The following is a 15,419-nucleotide window of genomic DNA, read 5'->3' on the forward strand; positions in this document are numbered from 1 at the left end:
CTCAGAAGCCTATGATAGATATAAGCTGGTCTGTAACCAAGTTACTAAGGAGGTTAGGCAGGCGAAGGCAGATTACAAGAAATCTTTGGCAAAGGATGCAAAGAAAAACAACAAAGAGTTCTTTACTTATGTAAACACTAGATGGAAGGGGATGAATCAGATTGGTCCATTGATATCGATGGTTCAACTGTTGATGATCCTGCTCAGGTAGCTAACAAACTAAATGAATATTTTGTATCGTCATTCACAAATTCAACTCTGACAGTAAGCTAGATAATCTTGTAATAACTGAGAGTAAAGTGGAGGAGAAATTGTTGAAGATAAACACAAGAAAGGCACCTGGTGTGGATGGAATCTATCCTGTTATATTAAAGGAGGTGGCAAAGGAAGTAAGAAAATCCTTAGACATAATTATGAGAGCTTCCCTGGACTCAGGGGAGGTACCCATGGACTAGAGATGTGCAAATGTGACAACAATCCACAAAGGAGGATCAAAGGGGGAGACAGGTAATTACAGACCTGTTAGTTTAACTTCTGTTCCTGGGAAATTAATGGAGGCACTGGTTAAAAGAAGCATTGTAGGATCATCTAGACATGACTTCAGTTATAGTTCGGACACAGCATGGGTTTGTTAAGGGGAATTCTTGTCTGACTAATTTGATTGGATACTATGATGTAGTCACAAAGGAACTGGATGCAAAGAATAACTTTGATATCATATATTTGGATCTTAAAAAAGCCTTTGATACTGTTGCATATGGAAGACTGCTGCACAAATTGGAGCAGTGTGGTATTGGAGGCAAATTGCTGCTATGGATAAAGGGATGGTTGTGTGGGAGAAGACAGAGTGGTAATCAATGGACACTGCTCTTCGTGGGCTAATGTTATTAGTGGAGTCCTTCAGGGTTCAGTGTTGGGTTCATTGTTGTTTTCTGTATTTATAAATGATATTGATGATGGTATATCAGGCTTGATGTCCAAGTTTGCAGATGATACGAAGATTGGCAGGGTTGTTAATGACACTAATGAGAGTAGACTGGTGCAACAGGATCTAGAAAAGTCGAGCAGATGGGTTGAGAGGTGGCAAATGAAGTTTAACATCGACAAATGTAAAGTACTACATATGGGAAGCAGTAATCCCAGAGTAACATATCAACTCTGTGGTACCACACTGACAAGTGTAAAGTGTGTTCGTGTCAAACGGCACCAGGGGTTTCCCCCATCTCCGCGTGGTTTTCTTTGTGGGTGTAACAGATCACTGTTAAGGCCAGAGATTTAAAAGTGTATGGGATTTGGAAGTATTGTGTTGTGTATCGTTGTTCTTCTGGCCATTTAGCCCCTAGACCCCTGCTGGGGGCCCATTGTTGCCCACACTCAGCCCCGTGGAGGCAGACCAGGTTCACCCAGCGTAATTATTTACTCTGGCAGGCCCTGTCACCTAATTTCCTGAGATTTCAGTGGCTAGGGCCTAAAAAAAAAAAAAATAATTAAATAAAATAAAATAAAAAAAAATAATAAAAAAATAATAATAATAACGCGATTTTAAGGGGTGGTTCTCTAATGAGGTTAAGTTTCGGAATTGATGCACGATTTGGCTGTTATAATTTGGAAGTTTATTTAAGTTTTTGTCATGTGGGGCGTACACTGTGATGTATAGAGAGAGTGGGGGGAAAGACTGAAGACTGGAGGGGAAAGACAGAAGTATGAGGCCAGTAGGGTAGATGACCCCAGATATCAGTGTGGCATGCCCATGCTTCACCAGGAGAAGTAAACGGGGGGACGGTGGGGAGGGGACGGTCCCCCCCGCACCAGGATATACCACACTGACAGTGGTAGAGAATGAAAAGGAACTGGGGGTAATTGTGCAGGCAGATATGAAGTTTTCTGAGCAGTGCAGACGGTCTGCAAGAGTAGCTCATGGTGTCTTGTCAATGATATGAACGAATTTTTCTAGCAGGGATAAGGAGGTGATTATCCCCTTGAATAAGGCAATGGTGAGACCACACCTTGAGTACTGTAGGTCTTGAGGCCTCATTTTAAGAAGGATGTAGAGCTCTTGGAACGAGTACAGAGAAGGGCAACAAGATTAGTGAATGGAACAAAGGGTTGTTCTTACGAAGAAAGGCTTATGTTTTGCAAATTACAGGGTCTGGACACTAGGCACCTGCGAGGTGATCTGATTGAGGTGTATAAAGCCTTGAATGCTCAATGCTGATGGGATTTTTCCTCTTGCTCAGAACAATTGCCTGAGAGGGCATAAATTCAAATTGGGGAAAGACAGTTGTAGGATAGATGTGCAGAAGTTTGCCTTTAGCCAGCGTGTGGTTGATTGCTGAAACAAACTTCCATCTGTCGTAGAAGTTGATAGCTTAAATAGATTCAAGGCAGAACTTGACAAACATTTGGAGTGAGTGGATGGGTGAAGTAAGGGTTTTTTTTTTTTTATTGTTGCTATATAGGCTTGCTTTCTTGCGGGAGCAAGAAAGCAAGCCTATCTATTGCTAATTTAGCATCAGCCAAATTCGAGGGAGCTGCAAAACTTGTCCAACACGTGGATATGATGCCCTTACCAATAAGTAATAACCTACAAAATCTCTATCTAAATTCAAATTACACTAAAGTATTGTTACTAGGAATATAAAGCAACTCTAAAAAATAAATTAATATGCCAATTTAAGTCAATTAAAAAGCAAAAACTTCTCTATTAGCTGGAGCTGTAAAAACTCTGCCTGTTCATGTGTACTCTCCAATCAAAGATACTGTCACCATCAAAAAGAGACCACAGTGTTCTCCAGTGTTTGATTGTGAAAGTTAATGCAGAGAGGTATTATATATAAGCTGTTTCAAATATTGCAATAATCTGCATTTGAAATGATCCCATTTTTATTAATTATGTTATATTGGTCTCATGCAACTTTTCTATAGGGTTTAACATCCATGTTACATAAGTTATGTTTCCAGTTGAAAGTTTTCTCCTGATCTGCTGCTTAGCTGCTCATTTATACTCATTACACCTGTTCACTGCTTGGCACAAGTTTGCTAAAAGAGCTACCTGCTGTCTGATGATGGAACCAATAAGTTTTGTAACTGGTCACAGCAGTGCCTCGAGTTATTAAAGGATAATGGATTCACCTAATGGGTGATGTTATCCAATTAAAAACGATATTGGTTACTTAGGTTGACTACATGGAAAGTTGTAGTCATTTCTATAAAGCCATACCCAAGCACTGTCACCATCACTGAAGAAACCATAGTGTCCCCTGATAGTTGGCTGCAGAAGTTAACTTTCAAATACTGCAATAACCTGCTTTTGAAATGGTCCCCCACCCCCCCCTCTTCATTAAATATATTAAAATTGTTACCTCTCTTGGGAAGGTTTTTAGACAAATATTTAATTTACCTAGGGAATTAAATATAAATGGACTTGCCACAGAACTATATTTGGCTGAAATTTAAATATTCATTTATCTCCCTTTACTCATATTTCATTATGATAAATAGACAGTATAACTTTCATAATGGTGGAGGCGATAATCAACCAGATTTTGGACTCATTTAATAATATACATCATTATTTGAAATACACATTAAAACTGCCAATTCTCTAAATTTCTTAAACCTCACTGTTATTTGAAAACAAACTTCTGTACACCAAGATCTTTTATAAAGGTCAAATATGGGTTTATACTTATATTTTGCAAGTTTTCATTCCTTAATGTACAATAAAATCAGTTGTGTGTAATCAGATTTAGCACACTGAAGAAGGCTGGAAGCAGAAATAATTTCATTCATAGATCTTTTAACTGGGGATATCCAATATCTTTAATCAGTAACATAAGAATAATGTTCTCAATAGGTATTCTTCATCAAATATTGAAAGATCTCCATCTTAAAAAAAAAAAAAAATACACTGTTTGCCTACTTGTTTGTATCATCATGGTATGAAAAATTGAATGTCACTTATTAAAATACTGATACCGAAATAGCTGTTGCATTACGTCTTATTGTAAAATTAGGGAATTTTTTTCGTAAGGTCAGATATTTTACATGAAGGAATCCATTATAAATATAGTGTGGTGTTTCATGTGGAGTGCTTGGGTGTAGCTTCTCATATTAGGAGTCAACCCCATGCACCCTACCTGATAGGCCCAGCAATCATAAGAATTCCATTAATGCTGGTTGTTTTGGAGCCTTGCATAACATGTTATATATCTCTTTGCCTATTTTTGAAATTTGAGCACATTGCAATACATAATTACCAGTCAAAATACTATAAATTGCTGATTTCTGAAACATGACATAGTTGTAATGATGTTCTACAACCTAATGCAAAGTCAACTCAGTGTCACGAGCCTACCATGACTGGCTCAACAGCAGTCAAACAACCAGCCAGAGGTCACACTTGAGACAGCCCCATGTGGTCGACACCTGAATGCCATGTATCTAATCTTGTAACACAGTGGTGACACAGCACACTGGCCCAGCTAACCACCCAGTACAACACAGGAATAGCAAGGCCAATATCCATGTGGGCAATGTGCAAGACACTAGCTTGTATAGGCTTTGGCAGTTGACAGCTGTCACAGGTATCCATGTTCATTGCGAGACATAAGAAACCATGCCATGCATGGGCATATTGTCACCAACAGATTTCCACATGTAAGTGGTTTAGTGTTGACACTGGATCACTGACATCTGGAAATCTGTCACCTTATCTGATGAATCCCATTTTCAACTCTCTCTCTCTCTGATGTGGGTGTATCTGCATTTGGAGAAAGCAACATTAGGCTGTGGCACCTGGATTCATTATTAGTGTTTTACAGGCTGGAGGCAGTGGTATTATGGTTTTGGGAACTTTTATAGCATGCCCTGCGTCCTCTGATCACTGTTAATCAACAGCTCAATGGGAGTGCTTAGCAACCCGGCATTAACTGGTTTTAGGAACATGACATTGATAGGAAGCATAATTCTCCCTCTCCAACTTCACTTGCTCCTCTCTCTCTCTCTCTCTCTCCTTTACACACTATATTTACTACAATGAAATTCTCGGTCCCTTATCTCTGGAAGGTTCTATGTCTAAATTAGAAGTAGTGTGTCAGCATAAGTTGATTTGATCAGAAGATGAAATTTATTCATTTTATTTACAGCACTTCTGGTATTACTATACATATAGACTGGTTAAATTTTATATTTGATTGCTGGTAAAAAAGCCTTTAAACTGGGATTTTTGAAATCTAGAAACAGTTGCCAATGTTAAATAAAATTAATAAATACATTTCTGTTGATACTCAGATACAGCCCAGTGGTGGTCAGAGGACTTATTTTCATTGCAACTGTTTTTGGCAACCAGTGTACTAGTTCCACAATTATCAACGATGCCAAAAAGAAGATGCAGCAGTCAAAATCACATGTGAAAGTTGTGCTGATTGCTTTTTTTTTTTGCTGAGGGGATGATGTTATCAGAATTCAATTCAAGAGCTGTGTATCTCCATACCAAGAAAGTTTAAAACAGTTGAGAAACATTACATAGCTGACTGAGAAACTCAGTCAGCCATAAACAACCAAAAAAATGATGAAATGGTTGGATCCTTCAACACAATACTGCACTATGTCACATGTCACTCGCTGTCTGTCAATTTTTGACTGAAAAAATATATTCTAATATTCCTGTTGCATCACACCCATCTTATTTGCCTGATTTGGCACCATGTGACATTTGGCTATTTCTAAAATTAAAACAGGAAACGAAAGGATAACAATATGTGCATTTCAGTTTATTCAGAAAATCCAAGCAAACATGATAAATTGCCTAAAAGTGTTCCCAAGGGACTTCCAAATATATTTGGATCAGTGGTAACAAGTGTGTGGTTGCAGAAAAGTATATTGAACAATAGTAACAATGCAAACATTTATCATAGAATAAAATTAATGTTTTTGCAACATTCACTGAACTTTTCCATCAAACCTATATATATTTGTATTCATTCTGAGGAAATGGAATAATGGACTCCATGAAAAGGCAGATTCAGATATTTATTTTTACATTTCAGTTTATTTGTCAGCATATGCACTTGCATGTAGATATAGGATGCACTGTATCAATATCAATCTCCTACAATAAACATCCCATGCTTAATCAAGAATGTTTCTTTTGTCCACTAATTTTAGCCCCTGTATGATGTTAGTCATAGTACACCTCAGATATGGAATAATTCATTACCTTTCATATAAACAGAAACATGACATATCACAAAGCCCAGATTTTCCATTCTCATTAAAAAAAAAAAAAAAAAAAAAAAAGTTCAGTTACACTATTTATGGTTTGGTGTGCAGAAAAACATTCAGAGAATATTAACAAAAGTTTTTGTGAAATTAGGAATGCATTCAGCTGAAAAGAGAGAGAGAGAGAGATTACTGAAACATAAGGATAACATTTGCATATAAATTATAAATGCTGCTAGATTTATTTTGGATTTCAGCCTAACATATGTTGCTTAATTCCATATTTTAAGATGTGTTAAGATGCATTTGTTGTTTGTGACATTAGCATTAAGTTCAAATTAAAACACTTTAAATAAACAAATTAACTATTTTTTTGTGTTCATTGCACATTATAATTTATATATTTAAAATTTTCTTTTTCTTCTTTTTCTTTTTTTATGTACAGTCATATCCATAAGAAGGTCAAAATGGATTTCTTAACTTGTGAACCAAATTTGAAAAATGCGGCTGACTATCAAGATGAAGCTGACATATTTTTTGCTAATCCCAGTAAATGGATAAATGAAACCTATGGAGTTGAACACACTGAGAGACAGCAACGTACAAAATGGCTTCCTACACATATTGTTTTTTTTGATATTCTCTTAAGTGAAATTTCAGAATTTTTGAGTTCTTTTAAATACAAACTGTGTTTTTCTGCATTTCACACACATTTCCCAACTTCTAGGATTGGTCAGAATATTCTTGTATATTGTAAACCATTTGTAAGTTGATTGTGTATCCAACCAGTGTTAATTTCTTTAACAGAGGTTATTAAATATAGAATGTAATATTTTAACTATTATTAGCCTACTGTTGCTATTGCCAGTAGGTAAAATAGCTGCATAGTTAATGTGGGGTGCAATAGGATGTGTTTCATTTGACCATGGTTTTAGGTTGCGTAACTGCTAAATATGGGAGTGACTCTATTATGGTAGTAGTAGTAGTAGTGGCATGTGATGCAAGAAAGCAAATGTATGAGCTTATGCAGCATCAGCCAAAAAAAAAAAATCACACCATTCCCTCCAAATCCTGTCCAGTTCCTCCTTAAATTTATTCAACCTATCAACTTCCACAACGACAGATGGAAGTTTGTTCCAGCAATTAACCACCCGCTGGCTAAAGGACAATTTCCGCACATCTATTCTACATCTGTCTTTTCTTAATTTGAATTTATGCCCCCTTAGATTCGTAATCTGAACAAGTGGAAGGATCCCATCAGAATTCAGCGTGCTCAACTCATTCAAGGCCTTATATACCTCAATCAGATCACCGCGCAGGTGCCTAGTCTCCAGCCACTGCAATTTGCAGAACTTAAGCCTCTCTTGGTAAGAGGATCCCTTCATTCCCCTCACCAATCTTGTTGCCCTTCTCTGTACACGCTCAAGTAAATCTACATCCTTCCTAAAATGAGGCCTCCAGACCTGTACGCAGTACTCAAGCCGTGGCCTGACCATTGCCTTATACAGAGGGATAATCACCTCCTTTTCCCTGCTAACAAAATTCCTATATATCATTGACAAAACCCCATGACCTGCCCTGGCAGCCTGTCTGCATTGCTCAGAAAACTTCATATCTGCCTGCACAATTACTCCCAGGTCTTTTTCATTTTCTACCACCTTAAGTGTAGTACCACACAGTTGGTACGTTTCTCTGGGGTTACTTCTACCCATATGTAGTACTTTGCGTTTGTCAAGGTTAAACTTCAGTTGCCACTTCTTAGCCCATCTGCCCAAATTATCTAGATTCTGTTGCAGTAGCACACTGCCATTACTGTCATTAACAACCCTGCCAACCTTTGTATCATCTGCAAACTTCGACATTAAGCCTGATATACCTTCATCAATATCATTGATGAAGGTCAAAATGATTACTTGTAAACTCCTAATTAGGTGGTCATGCTAGAGTATAAGCAGAAATTTTTTTTCATAAGAAATGGAAATTTTAGTCTTACATATGATAACCTGCTTTTCCAACACTAATGCTGTTATACAATAATGTATTCTTCTATTGATGATTTTGTAATGGTAGAAGCTTAACTGGCAAAGAAGTGGCATTAGCAGAACTAGATTGATATGATATCAGAATAGTAAATGTCAGAGAAATTGGGAAGATGAATACAGGGAAATGGCAATTCAAAAAAAAATAATTATAACTTAATTTATTATGACAATGAGATACAGTCCAAGGAATTTGAAATAGTTCGAAAGAAAGCTTAATTGACTTTAGCATTATTTAGTGGAATTTTGGAGGTTGGGTAATGAAATTTCTGTGCATACATCCCACTCAAATTCAAAACAGAGATTAAATAGAAGAGTTATTGGATATGTTAGAAAGAGTAATAGAAACCAATGAAAAAAGGAAGAGTTAACAGTTTGAGATTGCAGAGTAGGAGAGAAAATTACAATTACATCTAAAGAGATATTTTAGGAAATTTTGAATAGGAAGGAAGCTTTTTCTGACAGAATCTGTTATTGGTTGATTCAAGTACTGCTCATCTCAGTTCCCCAAATTATTTGCTGTATGATTCCTTTCATCTCAAAGGTGGTACTTGTGCATATGTTCGTTCCGATATTCCCTGTCAGAGACTTGGTAATTTGGAATCTCCTCTTTTTGATCTTCTCTGGCTTAAAATCTTTCTACCTCATTCTGTGAAATTCATCTGTTGTCTCTACTGTTCTCCCAACTCCACTAATCGCTTGGAGCTCTTTGACATCCTCTCTTTGCAACTTGACTTTCTCCAGTTAAACTTTCCTAACAGTGAAGTAATTTTCCTTGGTGATTTTAAATGTTAACAACTCCAGCTGGCTTCCGTTTTCTAGTCACACCAACCCAGCTAGTTGAGATGCTGAGGCTTTTGCAATTACTAATGACCTCGCACAGATTGTTCATTTACCTACAAGAATACCGGACAATCCTAACCATACAGCCAACATGCTTGATCGTTTTCTCACAAACAACCCTTCTAAGTACACGGTTGAAGTGAGTGGTCCTTTAGGCACCTCAGATCACAACTTGGTGATTGTCTCTTCTCCAATGGAGCCTTTATCTCATGGCTATTCCCAACCTCCTGTTGTTTGGCATTACAAGAATGCAAAATGGGATGACCTGCGAGATTTCTTATTTTCCTTGGTCAGATTAGTGTTCCAAAACTTCTAATGTCAATGTTTGCTCAGATTGTGTCAGTGAAATTATTCTTGTAGGAATGGAATCCTATATCCCACACTCCACTTTAAAATCTCATCCTTCATCTAAACTTTGGTTTTCCAATAAATGTGCTAAGGCTGTTCAAGAGAAGAATGTTGCATATAATTGGCCTGTTTCCAATTCTTCAGTTTCATTTTCTGCCTACACCAAAGCTTGCAAAAATTGTAAAGCAGTTGTTAATCAGTCCAAACTAGTTTTTGAACAGGCTAAGAGTAGAAAACTTGCTTCTTGCCCTAATGGTAACCGAACATTCTGGTCTCTTGCCAAAGCTATTGGCCGCAACTTTTGCCCATCTCTGTTCCCACCTCTGTCAACAGATGGTTCTGTTGTCACTTCAGCCAAGGATAAAGCTGACTTGCTAGCATCCCATTTTTCTTCCAACTCATGTATTAATTATCTTGTAAAACACTTCCCACCATTCCCAACACGCTCCATTCAATGCCTCCTGTGGTCTTCCGTCAAAAGGATGTCAGAAGGAGAAGGATTTTGATAAATCTTGATGCTAAGAAAGCTCCAGATCCTGATGGTATTTCTTCACTTTTTTCAAAACCTGTGCTCCTGGACTTACTCCTGTTCTTTGCCACCTTTTTACTTTCTTATTCTAAAGGTGTTTTTCCTTCTGCGTGAAACTTTGCTCATATCCAGCCAGTTCCTAAAAAGGGTTAAAAAACTCTCCCATCCAATTATCATCCCATTGCAATTACTTCTACTCTCTCTAAAGTAATGGAGAAATCAATTAACCGCCAACTCTTAAACTACCTAGAAACCTTCTGTCTGATCAACAATTGCCAGTGTGGATTCTGTCATTGTCAATCCACTAGTTATTTTCTGGCTTATGTTACCCATTAGGTGCCTCCGTAGCCAGGTGGGAAGGAGCAGCAGTGCGTAGCACACGCTTCTTGATTAGACCGGAGTTCGAGCCCGTCACCACCAAATACGGAGGATGTTTACTGTAAACTGTTCTTTTTAAACTGTTCTTTTTAAAAATTAAAAAGAACAGTTTATTGGTTTTTTTTTTTTTTTTTTTTAAAGAACTGTTTAAATACATATATAGCAGAGCAAGTAAACCCTTCTGGGAAGCACAGAGGTGGTTTACATATTGAAAAAAAAAATAATACAATAGACCAAAGACTTGAAAATCATTCAGTTATACACAGCACAGATTACTAGACAAACTTTATTAACACACTTAAATATAGAAACCTTACTTATAAAGTAAGGTTTCTGTATTTAATATTCTTAATAAAAATTTATTTCTATATTTAAATTTATATGAATTGATTTGTAATATAAATTTATTTATATATTTAAATTTATAAAAATTTATTTCTATATTGAATATAAATGATATAGTTGGGGCTGAAATGACTTTAGATGAGGAATTCAAAATGTTTAAGAGAACTTCAATGGATGCTACAAAAGAAGTATCTAGAGAAGGTCTGCAAACACAGGAGTGTTTCTCAGGTGATTTTAACTTTCCATTGGTTAATTGGCATTCACACACTAGCTAGATTTTTCTAGATTTCTTGGATGACTGTTTTTTACAGTAGCATGTTAGAGAGGCAACAGGAGTGCAATATTTTTAATCTGATTATCAGCAGTGATTCTTCAAGCATTAAGAATTTGCAGATAAAAGAACTGCTAGGTGGCAGTGATCACAGTGTATTGAAGTCAGATTTATATAAAGATTTAACTACCAATAAGGGTAAAGGAAAGGGTTTTGCTTTCATAAAGGAGACTACACTGGTCTGACAGTTTTAAAATTCAGTATAGAGGACCAACTAATGATGTTACCAAAAACAATTTCAAAATGAGAAACATTCAGGGGAATAATCATAGATGCTATTAAGTTTTTAATACCAACTATGAAATACTATTCAAGGTTTAGACCTAAATGTCAGATAAACTACTGAGACACGTGGCAAAGAAGAAAAATTAATGGGATTCATATAAATTATCAGATGATACAGAGGCATATAAAAAGGAACCTGGGCATATAAAAAAGGACTCTGTATCACCTGATATAGGTGATATAGAGGCATATAGTAAAGGACCTGGGGTAATTATGCAGCCTGGTATAAAATTCTCTGAGCATTGTGCATAGACTGCAAGGAAAACTAATGGGGTTTTGTCAGTGATATACATGAATTTTGCTAGCACTGATGAGGTATTAAGTACTGCATACAGGTCTGGTGGTGTCATTTTAAGGATGTAGAGTTGCTGGAATGGGTACAGGGAAGGGCAGTGAGATTGGTAAGGGGAACAAAGGTGTGCTCTAGCCAAGAAAGACTATTTCTGCAAATTTTAGCATCTGAAGAGTAGGCAAATGGGTGAAATGGTGATCTGATTGAGGTGTTTAAGGCTGAATGGCTAGAGAAAACTGTACCGATGGGATTCTCAGACTATGTGCATGAGGAGCTTAAAGTCAAATTGAGGAAAGATGGTTACAGAATAGGCATGTAGAAGTTTGCCTTCAGATGGCGGTTGATTGTTGGAACAAGTTTCCATTTTTTGTTGTGGAAGTGGATAGTTTATATGAATTCCAGGAAGAGCTGGACAAACTATTGGGGAGGATGGATAGGTAAAATGGAATATATTTTTTTATTGGTTGATGCTGTATAAGCTTGCTTTCTTGCATCATATGTCGCTACTAATACTAATATTACTACTAGTGCTTCTTTGAGGCTTAAAGGTCTGAAGTGAATGGCTGAAACAGTTGTAGGAGGCAACAATATATTATGAACCATCTTTGCATGCCCATGAACATACCAGTGACTTTGAGGTCACTGCAGATGTTATTATGATGGGAGCTGAGTTCTGTACTGAATTGCTTCTAGTAGTGTTTTTAAATGCTGCTGTGAAGAGTCGATGAGTAGTGCTATTCAGATATGCATACTTGTGGAAATTCCCTAAAACACCGTTCATATTGTCAGTAGCAAAGCAGACTGTTTACTGCAAATAATTTGGTAAAAACTTGGTTTCTGTTTCAATAGTGAGACAATGTTACTCTTAACTAAATGTTTATACTTCAGTCTCGAGGTGAGAAGTTCGGCTTTATCTTTGGAGATGGCGCTGTATCTAATGAAGTTGTTTCAACTCATCATGGTAAACAGCTCCAGCTCCGATGTCTCTTCGTCAGGTGAATACACACATCAGCTGAACATCTTTGATCTTTACCAATCATATTGTCGCATTTCATTTCATCTTCTAAAGAATCTTGTTCATGCTATGGAGCCCTTGTGGTATAATCACCGTCCTCCCCACACCGGGTGGGAAAGACACCTGACACGTGAATCACCTGATTTCGAACTTGTCAATGATGAGAGGAATTTTGTATGGGCATTTTTCACAATGTGGTTGAGTTTGTCGGTCTCAGACGTGGTCAGCATGTTTTTCTCCTGGAAACTCGGGGTTTTTTCTGTATGTATCAAACAGAAAATCAACCACAGAATGTACAATTTACAGACGTTATATGCAGTTCAATATGGCCTTAGCTGCTGATGCGCCTAAAACCCTACAGCAGCCAACCAACTACTCTATTTAGACATTAAAACTGCAGAATGATTACTCCTATGGAAGGTAACCCATCTGGTTTTCCTTAATCTTAATGTGCCTTACTTCCCTCTCTTTTTAAATTTTTTTTTTTGTTAGCTCTTTTAAGGGTAGGATTTTGCAGAACCCAGCTTTCTTGGGGTTGAGATTTACACACACGGAAACCCTAGCCTTTAGCCTTGTGCTAGAGGGGATTTTGCTTGTGTGCAAGTTTGGGTTTTCTAGGTGTGGGATTGCTGGGATCCTCTGGTATTTCACACCACCAGCAGATGCAGGATTAATTTGATTTATTTTTTAATTTTATTATTATTTTTTTAAGAATCATTCCAAACTTTCTTTGGGCATTCAGTATGGGACAGTCAGGGTTCACCATGGTTCAAGCTTGGCTGTGGCCTACCTCGTGATGTAGATGAGCATAGTGTGCAATAGTGTTAGGGTCAGGCGCCACCTGTGGTTTCCCACATCTGCGACATATGTACACTGTGAAGAAATACAGTACTACTGTAGATGCCAGAAAAGTGTGTTGAATACGTAGTTTTGTGTTGGGTTCTGTTGTGTGTCCTGGCATTTGGCCGCAGGGCTCCTGGTGGAACCCCGCGCACACCAGCGGAGACCAAGTTAAAAAAAAAAAAATACCAATACAAATAAAATTAAAAAAATAATAATAAAATAAAATAAAATAAATAAAAAAAAAAATAATAATAAAAAAAAAAAAAAAAAACGATTAGATAGTGTGAGGTAGCACAGGGTGTACAGAAGAAGAGAGGGAATGAAAGTAAGAGTAAGGGGATATAGGCGAAGGCATCCCCAACCAATCAATGGACATTCAGTCAATCATACGAAGGGGAAGGAATGGGGTCGAAAGTGACTGTACAAGGGAGAACAGATAGGATCGCCATTTGGCGCCTCTGTCATTGACATTGGGTGGTGTCCAATCCAGGGGTTTAATTCAATCCAACGGTAGCTTTCAAACTCCAATCGTCAGATAGTTGTCCGTTTGATGGTGTTACAGTCAAGTTCATGACTGTCTAGTCTGGATGAAAGTCCATCATGGTCTCAAACCGCCTGTTGTCTTCCTTGGGACTGTTGTGGTGACGGCACAGGAACTGTAGATAAGGATTTCCTTCGGCTGAAGAGCTCTTGTGCGAAACGCGTAAAAGCTGTATATTCCTCCCTACTATCAAGCAGGTGTGTTTATTGGGCTTTGGGTATGTAGGTCAAGGGAGTGATTAAGGTGCAGCGGAGATCCTCATACGGGGGCAGTCGTACATAAGGTGCGACCAACTCTCAGTCCCACCACAGGTGCAAGTGTGATCATCGATGATTCCCAGGGCCGTCAGTTTGCCTTTTAATGATCCATGGCCAGTTAACAGGTATGTAGCATGAAGGCCAGGTGAAAACCAGGGGGAAAGCATGGGGAACACCCTGTTAATGTAAGGGAAGAACTTTCTAGTGATTTCGCCTTTTTTGGAAGTAGTCCATCTCGCTTGCCACGCCTGCTGCCGATGCGTGAGGAGACGCTTCTTTTCTGCTGTTCTGTCGTTTACGGGGTCTGTTGTGAAGTCGAGGATGGTCTTGGAATTTGCTTTGGAGAGGTGGAAGAATAGTCCACAGTGGACCACCTCCAGGTCCAGTGGCATGGCGCCTGCCAGGATTTGCAGAGCATGGGTACTGACAGTGCAGCAGGCACGGGTAGTAGCGAGCAGGATGTTTCTATGCAGAGAGTCGAGGATTCTTCTACCAATAACAGTGATTGCTTTCTGGTACCATATGCCTGCTGCGTACGTTATAATCGGGGTAAATATCACTTTATAGAATAAGGACAGAGTGTGCCTATTGAGTCCCCAGTCCCATCTGGAGACCCTGGTGACAAGGGCGGTGTAATTGCGTATCTTTCTTCTTAGGTATTTAAGATGTGGCTGGAAATTTAGTTTGCTGTCAAGGATAACTCCTAGATACTTAAGTTGAGTGGAGAATTTTATTGTTCTGTTGTCGATTTTTATCTGTGGCGGTCTGGCTTCATTGAGACTTCCTTTGAGAAGAATAGAATCTGTTTTGGTGGCAGAGATGGTGAGGTTATGGTGTTTAGCCCAGTCCTGTAGCTTCTGTAGTGCATTATTCGCCAAAGTCTCCAGTCGTGCCCTATAATCGCCGGTAACGGTGATAATAAGATCATCTGCTTAGACCTGAGAGGTGACCTCTCCCAAGTCCATGCCAAGGAATCCATCAAGGACAAGATTCCACAAGAATGGGCCCAGAACCGAGCCCTGTGGGCATCCTCTGTAGACCTGTCTGGTGATGTAGATGAGCACTGGGCAAGCTTTCCAGGTGATTGCTTTCCTGGTGGCTAACTGGCCAGAAACTGCTAAACAACACACAGAGATAAATACACATCGCAC

At 38.3% G+C, this 15,419-nt stretch overlaps 1 protein-coding gene across 1 annotated transcript in view; it reads left to right on the forward strand.

The window, feature by feature from the left end:
* PIG-B (phosphatidylinositol glycan anchor biosynthesis class B) overlaps positions 1-12,611 on the forward strand; it is a 106,185-nt gene extending 93,574 nt beyond the window's left edge. The window contains exons 8-9 of the mRNA XM_090387368.1: positions 6,668-6,986; positions 12,501-12,611. Coding sequence (XP_090243494.1) covers positions 6,668-6,986; positions 12,501-12,611 — 430 coding nt within the window. The remainder of the gene's footprint in view (positions 1-6,667; positions 6,987-12,500) is intronic.
* Positions 12,612-15,419: the final 2,808 nt, after the last annotated feature.

The sequence above is a fragment of the Mastigoproctus giganteus genome, chromosome 13 (genome assembly GCF_048544385.1).
Source record: "Mastigoproctus giganteus isolate SK-2022 chromosome 13, ASM4854438v1, whole genome shotgun sequence".
NCBI lineage: Eukaryota > Metazoa > Arthropoda > Arachnida > Uropygi > Thelyphonidae > Mastigoproctus > Mastigoproctus giganteus.